This window comes from Canis aureus, chromosome 6 (genome assembly GCF_053574225.1).
Source record: "Canis aureus isolate CA01 chromosome 6, VMU_Caureus_v.1.0, whole genome shotgun sequence".
Taxonomy (NCBI): domain Eukaryota; kingdom Metazoa; phylum Chordata; class Mammalia; order Carnivora; family Canidae; genus Canis; species Canis aureus.
Window position 1 is genome coordinate 40626535 of NC_135616.1, and position 12430 is coordinate 40638964.

Below are 12430 nucleotides of genomic sequence, written 5' to 3' on the forward strand. Positions count from 1 at the left end.
GTGGTCTGGGTGGGTCTCTGTAGAGCAGCATCCATGCACGCTGGAAGGTGTGTCAGCGGAGCTGCGCAACAAGCCATACACACTGAGCCGCAGCAGCAGGTTGCTCTTTCCCTTTGAAAGAGACCAGGCATGTGATGTGGATCTTGGCAGGGTCAGAACTCAGTCAAAATTCTCTGAAAACCAAAAAGAGTTAGAAAGCTTCCCTAAGAGGATTTTAGGCTCAGGGTGAAGACACCTTACATTTTAAGGAGCATTTCTGATCAATACACATACATCTGAGTAACTCTGTGAAATAGAACATTTATATTCTCAGCACCCATAGGGCTAAGGGTGGGAACAATGCTGACTGGCAAACAGAGAGCTTTCCTACTTCCTTTTTTATTTTTCTATAAAATCCCTGCTGAGCCACAGTTCCCAATCCTGGCTTCACAGTCCATGGGGATAGACGCTGCTCTAGGACCTGAGCTGCCTCTTACCATCGTTGGGAGAACATCTCACTGCCAATCTCATGTTGCTGTGGCCACTGCTTCTGCTCCTCAGTGAGTAAGATGCTGGAGCAGGACTTGGGTGGAGCCGGGGCAGAACCACCTGTACCCAGGCATCCCAGAACCTGCTCTTGAGCACACGTCTCTCTAATGGGATGAGTAAGGAGGCACCCCAGCTTCTAACTCAGGACCAGTAGGCATCATGCGAATCAGGACTGAGCAGAGCAGGTTCCCAGGAAAACAAAGGACTATGCATCTCTTTTGCAAATACTAACGCCCTTCTCTCTTTTGAAAACACCCATTTCTGCTTCTATCTCTGGGAAAATCAGAACACTTCTTAAAAGGATATCAGAGGAATGTTCTCTTAGGGCAAAGTATATTTCCAGCCTGCTGAAATCCTACTCTTCCCAGCCCCACTCTCACACCAAGCAACCATGTCCGGGGGGACTCATGTCTTACTCTCCTTGCCTTACACTTTGGAGTGGCTTCAAGTCCTGCCAACTGTAGATGAGACCACAGCTTCTGCTGATAAATCTGACCCTTGCACACGGATGTAAACACAGGGCTAGATGAGGAATAGGGAAGAAGGGAGAAACAGCATCCATGAGATGCGAGTGGCCACCTCGGGTTCTTCCTGGCTTCCGTGTGGCCAGCAGGTAGGCAACCTGTCTTAAACAAGAGTCAGTCTTAAAAAGAAGGTGTGAGAGGAGCACATACAGCATGAGACGTTCTTGAGAATTTGGCGATCTAGTAATCAGCTCTGGGGGGGGGGGAAGCTATGTTTATGAGCCTTTTTGGGGTCTTGAGCACTTGATTCTATGGGAGGTTGTGAATGAGGGAAGGAAGCAAGCAGGGCAAGAGGGAGAAAGGATAAGTGGAATGAGAGGAGGAGGATGGAAGGGACGAGAAGTGGGGGTAGAAGGAAGAAGGCATGGAGGAAAGGGGGCAGAGAGACTGGCTGGGGAGGGGGCTGGAGGTCACAACGTCCCTAGAAAGTCTGCAGCCCCTGGGCCAGTGGTAATCTCTGCCTCTTCTCTTGCAGCTGCTGCGGGTGTGCAGTCTGGTGAGTTATCCTCTTTGTTCTCCTCCGACTCTGGGAGGCTCCCTCTGCCGGCGAGGCAGGTGCTACCTGTCTCACCTCCCAGCTGGGGCTGCAAGGACCAGGGCCAGCACCGGGGTGGGGGTGAGTGGGAGGCTGGTCCCCACTAGGCAGTTCGGTCTCTGCACCACTACCTGCCTGCCTGATGAGCTAAAGGTGTGACCCGACCCTGTCAGGGCAGTGAAATCTCTTCTTGCTGCTGAGCCCTGGGACCAGAGAGAAGTTACCCAAGAAGGGAGAGCAAACCTTACACAGTTACTGTTGGGTAAACATTCTCCTGGTTCTAGACCCCCAACTGCACCAGAGGCTGTGACGGAAAACACATTTACCACAGAGAGGCAACCAGAGGCAAGGGAGAAGCTGTACCTAAAACAGGACCATCTCCTGAACATTTCCTTGGATGGCAAAAGAATCACACCTAACTTGTTTCATATTATAGGACTGGAAAGTTACATTTTCTCCTTTAATTTCTCTTTCAAGGAAGTATTCACTCTCCTACAAGAAAGGGAGTAGAGGGCATCCTTACATATCTGATAACTTTGATATCTGATGATACAAACTGTATTACAACTGCCCTGACTTGAAGCAAGAATGTTCTCTGGACTATCCTAGGATCCAGTGAGGTGTGTGTGTGTGTGTGTGTGTGTGAGAGAGAGAGAGAGAGAGAGAGAGAGAGAAGGTTGTGCCTTGTTCTGGGGAATGGGTCTGTAAGTCCAACATCGAAGTTAAAGCCTCTCCCCCAAGTATCTCCCAGCCAGATCCTGGTTCCAGACTCAGAGTCATCTCTTACCTATCTCTAGCCCTGCCATTACCCTGAACCCAGTCACACGAGTCTTCTTTCTAATTCTTTAATCAAATTAACTTCATCTTTATCATTTTCCCTGAAAACCTTGCCCAATCTCCATGTGGAGGAAGAAAACTTTTGGCCTCCAGGAAGGCTCAAGACGTGTCTCTCTCTTGGTGCTTCTGACCCACTGCCGTGCCCACCTCCTGGTCCCCCAGTGAGCCTTCTGATGTTGCCGAGCAGTCCAGGGGAACCAGTGGTCTCTGAACTTATTAAGAACAAAAATTCTAAGCGTGCACGTGCAACATGTTCCATAAATAGAGATCCCTAGAGGGAAATAATGTGTGCATTGCAAAACACATGAAAAATTGAAAAGATGAGAAAATGCTTTATATGATATCAAGTCCCACCTCTTTATGGATTCCACTTTGGAGATTTGACCAAGAGCCCATGCGAGGGTGGTCGGCCTTCTGAGGCAGTACCCTGAGAGCTAGCATACCCTCCCTCTATAGTAAACTCACAGCTACAGAGCAGAGCCTTCGTATGAAACAAACACTCCTGGCCTTACCTCTTTCTACATCCTCTTCCTCTGTCCAACTCTGCCTCTCTTTACACTGAAGAGGGATGAATGATCCAAAGTCAGGCCTGGGATTAGGCTTTTTTATTGGAACATCTCTGCAATTCAGCCCAATGCACTATGATTCTAAACTGAAATTTTATGATTCTAAACCTGAATTTCTAGCTAAGTTTTCAGCTGAAGAAATTTCCCCCCATAGCCCCAGGCTGCAGGGCTGGGTCATAGTGTATGGGGCTGGCTCTCCTTCCTCTGCACAAACTTGGAACTTCCAGCCTCAGCAGCCTGTTGGTTTCATTCCCCTGCTGGGGTAGATCCAAACACCATGCTGCCTTCAGCTCTGGGGACCACTCTCCTCCAAGGGGAGGAGCCCACTCCTACTCAAAGAGGCCATCCAGCAAAGGATTCTCAGAAGTCTCTGTAAAAGGTACTGATCCTCCAGCCCCAAGGCTACTGTCCCAGCAGACGGATTGTTTCAGTAGGGAGAAGACAATAAAGAAAGTGTTTGAATTGTACCATTAGGCTGAGCCTCCAAGGAGTGAGAGATGCAGAGAAAGTTGATCCTGGCTGCCACAGGAACATGTCACCTTGAATCCGTACAGAGATACAAGTGTCATTCAGAAATCTGTATTTGGTCTGGAAATGGGATTGAAACCTTTAAAAACAGACATAACAGGATATACGGACGATGTCACTAAGGGTTCCCAAGGGATCTGTCCTGTGCAGCTGTGTGTGTGTGTGTGTGTGTGTGTGCACAAGTGCACACATCATCCCCCCTGCCCCATGTGAGTGGGAGTCAGGGTGCCGGGACTGGGCAGGGTGTCCTGCTCGCACTGCGGGTGTTTGACATCTTTTGCAGACTGGTTGAGCATTGACATGCCCAGCTACGCCTATGAAGGAGACGAGGTGGTTGTGAAGTGCTCTGGGGAAAGGAATAACAGAATAATGACACTGACGTACTACAAGGATGGATCCCTGTTAGCCACTTACCACAATCTCTCGAGCTATACCATTTCCAACGCAAGACCCAGCGACAGCGGCTCTTATTCCTGTGAGGCCAACAGGAAATTCTTCTTTGTACATAAGACAGAAAAAACAAGATCTGTATGGCTTACTGTCCAGGGTGAGACCTCAGTGTTCAAGGGCCTGTGAGTTGGGAGGGCGGGCTCCAGGGTGCAGGGTAGGGAATACCAGCCCAGGAGGGAGAAAGGAAGGGTGGCTGTGTGTCCTTGGGTCTGGGTCTGTGAGTCCTGCTCACCGGACACCTCTTGGATGGCTCTCCACACTCCCCGACGGCTGACCTGTTTCATCTCTTCCTCCAGACCTGTTTCCACCCCCCACACTCACAATCCGGCCCATTGAGGGGAGCTCAGTGACCGTGTCCTGTGACACCTGGCTTCCCTGGAACAGGTCAGACACCCAGCTTCACTACTCCTTCTTCAGGGATGACCACACCCTGATATCAAACGGGAGCTCATCAGAGTTTCAGATCCCGGCCATAGGGAAGGGGGACTCGGGATACTACTGGTGTGAGGTGGCTACAGCGTCCCACAGCGTCTCGAAGCAAGGTCAGCGGTCCCACGTGCTCGTGCAGAGTGAGTCCCAGGGGCAGCGCTGCAGGCTGGGTCGGGCAGAGAAAAGCAGGGCGCCCCTGGGGAGACCTGGGTCTCTTCTTTCCTGCTGTGTTTCCCCTGTCCCTGCGGGCATGGTGGGTATGTGGCCATAGGGATCCCCGCTCCTCAGGCTCTGCTCTGTCAGTAGCGACAGGAGGAGAAGCACCATTTCCCTAGAGCTCTACTCTCCCAGTCAGCAAAGTGATCATTATAAGCTCTCCCTGGAGCACCTTCTGCAGGACACTGAGTATGCTCAGCACACACAAGATAAATAACCATCATCTCCATCCTCAAGGAGCTGTCACCAGCCAGGAGGCACCCTAAAGCCAGGGAGAGCCACGGAGGAACAGGGAACAGTAGTCACAGTAACAGGAGTGGCAGAAAGAGCCCCCAGCACTGATACAACACTTCTTGAATGCCCGGCCTGAGGCCAGGCAGCTGTGCTCAGTCCCAGAAGAACAACTCTGGCACCCAGAGATCCCTGTTTCACACACAAGGAAATAAATGGAAAGCACAGAATAGCCAAGCAACCTGCCCAGGGTAACCCAGCATGTAAGCAGCACAGCTGAAATGGGAACCCAGACACACTGGTGCCAGCATCTGCCCTTGTAGCCACCTGATACACCCTGCTCAGCCATGTGGGTGATGAACAGTGTGGACAATGGCTGCCAGTTGCTGGACACCTCCTCCAGTGTGACATCCAGTGCGACACCTCCAGTGTGCCCCTCAGTGTGACACCTCCAGTGTGACATCCAGTGCAACTCTTCCAGTGTGACCCCCAACACAACAGCTCCAGTGTGACAGCTCCAGTGTGACCCCTAGTGTGACCTCCAGTTTGACACCTCCTGAGCCACAGCTGCTATGGATGGATTCCACCTTCATCATCATGTGAGCTCTGTCAAGCTAGTATGAGTCTGCGCTCTATGAGGAAACTCAGAGTCAGAGAGATTAACAGATGCACCAAGATCATGTGATGAATAAGAGGCAGACCCAGCCTGTGCTCCTCCTGCCGTCCAGCTGTCCTACCGTCCTGCTGTCCTGCCTCCCTGGCATGTTGGAAATGAGGAGGCAGCAAGGTCACTGAGGGGCTGGTCATTATTGAGGGCTGATGAGTGTGAAGGAAGAGCAAGGCCGCAGTTTGGGGTATAGGGTGTGTGTGGGGTGGGCCTGCCGGGGACCTCAGCATGCTCCCTCCCCACCAAACACTCAGGTTCCAGCAACTGCACCTGCTCGGAAGCACAGCAGGACACCACCTCCACCCCAGACCCTCACCTGCCCTCTCGTGTCCATGCAGGTGTCCCAGTATCCGGAGTGCTCCTGGACACCCAGCCCCAGGGGGGCCAGGCGCTTGCAGGGGAGCCTCTGGTCCTCGTGTGTTCCGTGGCTGAAGGCACAGGGGACATTGCATTCTCCTGGCACAGAGAAGACACGGGGGAGCATCTGGGGAGGAAGCAGCAGCGTTCCCAGAGAGCAGAGCTGGAGATCCCTGCTGTCGGGGGGAGCCACATGGGGCGCTACTACTGCACGGCCGACAACGGCCACGGCCTCGCCCGCAGTGGAGCCCTGAACGTGACAGTCAGAGGTGAGCAACACTCCTAATTAGCCCGTGATCCCAACAGTCTCCTTCTGTGGCCGTGAGGGTGTGCCGGGGATAGCGAGGGGCAGGGCTGTGAAGAGGTTAAGACGCCATCTGAACACGGCGGGATATCTCTGATAGTGGTGGGGAGGGGGCAAGGGGACACGAGGCATGCAGGGACAGAGAACTCATGGGCTGGAGGAGCCCTGCGAGGGCCCCAGGATGAGGACAGAGTGGGCTGTAAGTCTGTCCAGCAGGAAAGACGCTCTCTGACGGGGCCCCCTGTCTCCCTCAGCCCCAGCATCCCGCCCCGTCCTCACCCTCAGGGTGCCCGGGACTCGGGCCGTGGTGGGGGACGTGATGGAGCTTCACTGCGAGGCCCACAGGGGCTCTCCCCCCATCCTGTACCGGTTTTATTACGACGATGTGTTCCTGGGGAGCCGCTCGGCCACCTCTGGAGGAGGAGCGTCCTTCAAACTCTTCCTGACCGCAGAACATTCCGGAAACTACTCATGTGAGGCTGACAACGGCCTGGGGGCCCAGCGCAGCGAGGCGATAACACTCAGCGTCACAGGTAGGACACGGCTGTATCGCCCTCTAGACGACCAGGTGCGGTCCACCGTGCATCCTTCCTGCTGGATGATCCGGCCGCCGGGAACTGGCCTTCAGGCCTCGGGGCTCGGCTCGGCCTGGGCCTCAGTGCCTCATCCCTGCCCACCATCGCCTGTCCCCTGGCTCCTCGGGAGCCGGGAGCCGGGGTGCACCCTGTTTGCAGGGCTCTGTGCTGGGACCCGGCCGCGCTGGCAGTGGGGTCCGCGGGGTGCGCAGGGGACCAGGGGAGCACAGCACGCCCAAGGCTCACAGTGGGCAGGAGCTTCCACTGCCTCGTCAATGCTCAAGAAACAGTGGGAAAACCACCAACAGATTCAGGAATCCGAATTTTTATCTGGATTGTCTCACTCCAGCTCTTAGTTTACTGACAAGAAAATGAGATTTAGATTCAGTACCTTTGCCAGGTCACCCTGCCGCTGGGCGCAAAGGTGGAGCTGGAAGCGAGGGTCAGGAAACTGCGCCACCAGCCAGCATCACAGTGATCCCACGTTTCCCCTCTAACATGTCACCGTGGGGGCGGTCCTCCCCTGCGACAGCCATCAGGTTCCTGCTGAGCCCTCCTTAGTCACCACGTCCTCGAGGCCAGTAGCTACATACGAATTGCTGACATCTTAGTTCAATTTTTTGCATCCTTATGTACAAAGGAGTTTTCTGTTTTGAACCGTCCTCCTCTGGTTTTGGTGTCAGGGAGAGGTCAGCCTCGTAGGCATGATTTCAGCAGCGCTGTGTAGTTGCTGTGCCCTGCAGCAGGTTTAAAACGGTGCTGGATTCTCCTGCCGCCTGAAAAGTCTCTGGAATCAGCCTGAAGGACTTGCCGAGCTGTGAGACCTTGACCCCCATCATCAGATCTGCTTTTTTTCATTCTTCTTTCTAATTTTTCTATCTTTTATTAAAATAGTTTGGATATCTTTATCCAAAGAGTTGGGCATTTTATGCAGATTTTCATATTCATCACATCATGTTAGCCAGTCCCTCTCATCCAATTTTATAGAGCATCCATATTCATGATAAAAGCTCTCTGCTTAATTCCAACCCATTTGTATGGCTTCTTTCTGAAGCAGACTGGCCCAGGATGATCTCTTTTGTGGCTCTTTTTTGAGAGCCAGTCACAGTTTTAAAACTCAAATCTATTTGGGTTTTGGTTTTCTAGTTCATTTACTTCTCCTTCATCTTCAGTATATCTTTCCTCCTCTTTGCTTTAGGCTTATTCTATGTGGCTCCTTCTTTAACTTCTCAAATAAATGTTTATTTACTCTTTATCTTTATTTGCAGGTAGTAAATGCATCCAAAGCACATGTTTCGGGACTCCTGGGTGGCTCAGTGGTTGAGTATCTGCCTTCAGCTCAGGTTGTGATCCTGGGGTCCTGGGATCAAGTCCCACATTGGGCTCCCCGCAGGGAGCCTGCTTCTCCCTCTGCCTATGTCTCTGCCTCTCTCTCTTTCTGTGTCTCTCATGAATAAATAAATAAAATCTTTTAAAAAAATAAGGCAGATGTTTTTTCTAAGTACTGTTTTCATCCTCCCTTAGAAGTTTCGATAGCTAACATTTTCATTTGTTTAATTTCTAAAGTATGTAGGATATGGGTTTTCATTTCTTTTATAATTGGAGACTTATAATTTCTTACAAATAGTTTTCATATTTATCCTTTCATTTGTTAATTTCTTCTATATTTCTTCATCGTCCTTGTGGTTAAACTTGATTGAAGAATATAGCCTACATGCCTTTTACTTTTGGGAAGTTACTAAGAATGTTTTTATGGCCTAACACATAGTTGGTATCTTTGTAAATGCTGTACATGGAATTCGAGTTTATTTTTTATTTATTTATTTATTTATTTATTTATTTATTTATTTATTTATTTATTATTTGAGAGAGAGAGGGAGTGAGTCTGAGCAGGGGAAAGGGCAGAGGGAGAGGGACAGCAGACTTTCCGCTGAACACGGAGCCCGACATGGAGCTCCATCCCATGATCCTGAGACCACGACCTGAGCCAAAACCAAGAGTCAGATGCTCAACCGACTGAGCCACTCAGACACCCCTCTATACGGAATTTGTAAAGAATGTGAATTTTCTTTCTGGGATGTTCAAAGCTCAGTGTTTATTTTTCTCTTAGATAAAGCTAGTTGCTTATCTCTTCAGTCTCCACAGCGTCTTACACATGCTTGATCCTTTCAATCTATGAGTTTCTGAGAATCACATTCACATTTTACCTATAATTCTTCTAGGTTTTCTGTTTCTGCAGGGGCTCTGCCATGAATTTGGTATTTGACTATGTCAGAAGGGGCACTTTGATTGCAAATGACAGAAATTCTGTACAAATTGTCTGGAGCCAGAGAAAAACAAGTGCAGGTGATGTGAGAGTCAGGACTGGACCTGTCTTAGTGCGCAGCTGGCTCTTACGATCCTGTCTTTGCCTTCCGGCTCTCTGCTGGGTCTCTCCATCATTTTTGTTCTCAGAAGGGAGGCTGGTCGCTGACAGCTCTGCCCTCCAACCCTCCTCTGCTGGAGACCCTCCAGAAAATGCCTCCTTACAAATCACTCCGGTTTAGAAAAGCGAACAAATGGGCAGAGCACAGACTAACCCTGTGGCATGCTCGTCGCCCTGCAGAGGGAGTGGGCTTGGGATCGGTGAGGCCAGCAATGGGGTGTGGAGGGGCTCTTAGAAGAAACCAGGCAGCTCATCCCACTGGAGTACTGGAGCCCTCAGCCTCCATCTCTAGAGAAGACCTCATTCTAGCCTTCTTCTGTTTTTCTAAGATCTTTCTGAGCTCCTGAAAACCAAGACATAAATTCCTATGTCCCTACTTCCTTTGGCTTCAGAACGCAGGGCTGCTTTTCCCAGGGGTCTTTAGGTGGGGCTGCCCTTAGGAGATGGATTCCCTCCATCAGCAGGCCTCTACCCCACCCCACCCCACCCCTGCAGACAGCCTCTCCCAGCACTGAGAGCTGCCAGAAGACCACAGTTCTGAGTGTGCCCTGACCCCTCCTGTTTGCAGAGCCCCCACCCAAAATCCGCTTGATAAATGGTCCCCACCGCTGTGAAGGGCTGGTGCAGGTGGAACGGGAAGGTCACTGGGGCACTGTGTGTGATGACGGCTGGGACACGAAGGACGTGGCTGTGGTGTGCCGGGAGCTGGGCTGTGGAGCGGCCAAGCACACGCCCCCGGGCAAGCTGTACCCGCCGCTGCCAGAGGAGGACCAGCCCATATTTATTCAAGTGGCCCTGTGCAACGGGACCGAGAACACGCTGGCTGAATGCGAGCAGGTTGAGATATTTGACTGTGAGCACAGCGAGGATGCAGGAGCAGTGTGTGAAGGTGCGTAAGGCAGAGCGTGGGGTGGAAACTGGCCCTCCAGCTCTGAGAACCTGGTCTCCGCTGCCACCGGCAGGCCTCCTTACTGTTCACCACACCTGCCCCTTCCTCAGAGCCGCTCACCTGTTGGACACACGGGGGTGGTCAGGACACAGCTTATGTGAGGTTAGCCCAGGGTCGCACAGGACTCTCCTGTGTGCTCCGTTATCACCCCATATCTCCCATCTCAAAAGACAAAGCTTTTGTGTCAAAACACTGATGTTCTCATAGCTGTGAACTGGAGCATAATAGTAGGGAAGTGATTACGAGGCCCCAGAATTGCAGAATTTGAGTGATTTTACTCCAGGCCACGCTGCTTATATTGCTCTGCCATCCCATCAGCGCTTCTGAGGCCTCTCCCTGAAACAACTCACTCGTCAGAATCATTCCCGGAATCGGAGGCAGGCTGGGCTGGCTGGGGAAGACCCAGGATTCCCGTGGGACCCTGGCCGGGTTGTGGGGGGGTGGGGGGAGGAAAGTCAGAAAGACTCTGGGCCCAAGGACACCAGCCCACAAAGCATCACGGAGAGGGTTCCCTGACAGTGGGGCGTGACTGGGTGGAGGCCAGCGGGACCTCACACCCGTCCCCAGGCCACGGCTCTGCTGGAGCACCCCAGCCCCTCGGGCCAGGAGTAGGGGAGCAGCCTTGGGGAGTCCTGTGGACAGATGAAGGTCTTCAGAACCACTGGACCAGTGCCAGGTGTCAGGAGCACATAAAGGCCTGCAGCTTGTTCAGGGACACGGCATCGGAGTTGGGCACCGGGAGGGATCTGGGATTTAGGGTCAGCTGTGCGGGGCTTCAGGCCTGTCTCCCCCACTCCCCAGCCATTCAAGTAGCAAACTTTTCTGACACTCACTATCTCTGTTGGAGAAGTGGGACAATACCTGGTCCCACACCCTCATGGAACTGGGGCAGATCAAACACTCATCACTCATAGAGACGTCTCGTGAAGAGCAAGGTCTGGGAGGAGGCCCCACCTGCAGATTTGGGACAGTCTCCACTGGAGGGTGGGCCTGGGGCTGGGGCCGGCCCTCTTCCTTACTCTGGGCCTCACTTCTCAGGGGAGACCCCTGATTTCTCTGGACAAGCCCTTCCTGGACCGTCCCCTCCTAACCACCTTCTTTCTTCTCTCTGCAGCATTCTTGCCCCATTTTACTTGAAGACCACAGGCCTCAGCTTCTCTCCCCTGGGGCCTTACATGCCAGGTGGGCCTGAACCTTTCACCTGTGGCTCCCACAGCCCCTCAGCAGGACTACACGAGCGCCTCAACCCAGCTGTATTTGGGGCCACACCCAGCTCCCAAAGGAGCCAAATTTGGTAACACCCTGGCCCAGACCCTGCATGTTCCAGCCTCTTCTCAGGGATTTTTGGGAAGCTCCAGTGCTGTCTCCTTGGAGAGCTGTGGCATCTCCTGAGGACAGGACAAACCAGGAATGAATTGAGATGGGCCTTGCATCTGCTAGAAATGTGGGCCTGTAAAACAGACAAAATAAAAGAAAATGTGGGCATTTCAGTTCCATCCTCTTTTTTTTTAAGATTTATTTATTCTAGAGAAAGAGAACAAGTGGAGGGAGGGGCAGAGGCAGAGGGGGAGAATCTCAAGGAGACTCCATGCTGGCCGAGTAGCTGGACGTGGGGCTGGATCCCACAACCCTGAGATCATGACCTGAGCTGGAATCAAGAGTCAGACACTCGGCCAACCGACCCACCCAGGCGCCCCTGCATTTCCATTCTAAGTGTCTTGGGAAGAAACTAGCTTTTAAAATTTTTCTTTTTAAAACACTTTCTTAAGTTACACATATAAAACACATTAGACAAACAAGAAAGGAAAAGTCAGCCAAGATTCTAATATCCAGAAGTAACTGCTGTTATTATGCTGATTCTTCTAAAGCGTTTTTTATGAATGTATGAATATATTTGAATGATGGTGTAGTTGTGAGTTTATTGTACTGTAAACCACATGTTACTTTATTCTGCTTGTTAAATTTAACAACACAACGTTAACAGACATTTTATATACGGGTCTATGAGTGTGTGTGTACATAGGTTTTAAGCTAAAACTGTCTTCTCGAGGAGAATCCTGATTCAGAAACGTACTTTGCTGAATACCAATTGGGCTTGGGTCTGCGTGTGGAGAGTGAAGGAAGGTAAAAAGCCATATGCTTCAGGTGGGGACCAGAACAACAAGACTCTCAACTTCAGTCATGTCCAAGTCTCAAAAAACACTTGAGTGGGTGGTTCCTTTTAGAAATTAGTAACAAAGTTTTGAATCTGAGTGGATATGGGGAGAAGAAAATTGGATATATATATATATGGAATATATTTTGATAGG

The 12430-nt window shown here is 51.4% G+C and overlaps 1 protein-coding gene across 3 annotated transcripts; it reads left to right on the top strand.

Moving 5' to 3' along the window:
• The first annotated feature begins 392 nt into the window (after positions 1-392).
• Positions 393-11611, top strand: LOC144315911 (Fc receptor-like protein 2). Of its 3 annotated transcripts, none has more exons than XM_077901238.1 (8): positions 393-539; positions 1528-1548; positions 3802-4065; positions 4265-4510; positions 5850-6137; positions 6427-6705; positions 9741-10061; positions 11236-11611. In XM_077901238.1, the coding sequence occupies exons 1-8, from the start codon at positions 509-511 to the stop codon at positions 11256-11258; spliced, it is 1473 nt and encodes a 490-aa protein (XP_077757364.1). In that variant the 5' UTR covers positions 393-508; the 3' UTR covers positions 11259-11611. The 3 variants fall into 3 exon arrangements, with proteins under 3 accessions (XP_077757364.1, XP_077757363.1, XP_077757365.1); XM_077901237.1 differs by having other exon boundaries at positions 394-539; positions 4265-4537; XM_077901239.1 differs by lacking the exons at positions 9741-10061; positions 11236-11611 and adding an exon at positions 8016-8230 and having other exon boundaries at positions 394-539; positions 4265-4537.
• The last annotated feature ends 819 nt before the right edge of the window (positions 11612-12430 follow it).

Bases quoted from the DNA above. Each gene is read 5' to 3' on its own strand.
- LOC144315911 (XM_077901237.1), top strand. From the start codon at position 509: ATGTTGCTGTGGCCACTGCTTCTGCTCCTCA. The intron at 1,549-3,801 runs GTGAGTTATCCT...CATCTTTTGCAG, and splicing joins TGCTGCGGGTGTGCAGTCTG to ACTGGTTGAGCATTGACATG. The intron at 6,706-9,740 runs GTAGGACACGGC...TCCTGTTTGCAG, and splicing joins GATAACACTCAGCGTCACAG to AGCCCCCACCCAAAATCCGC.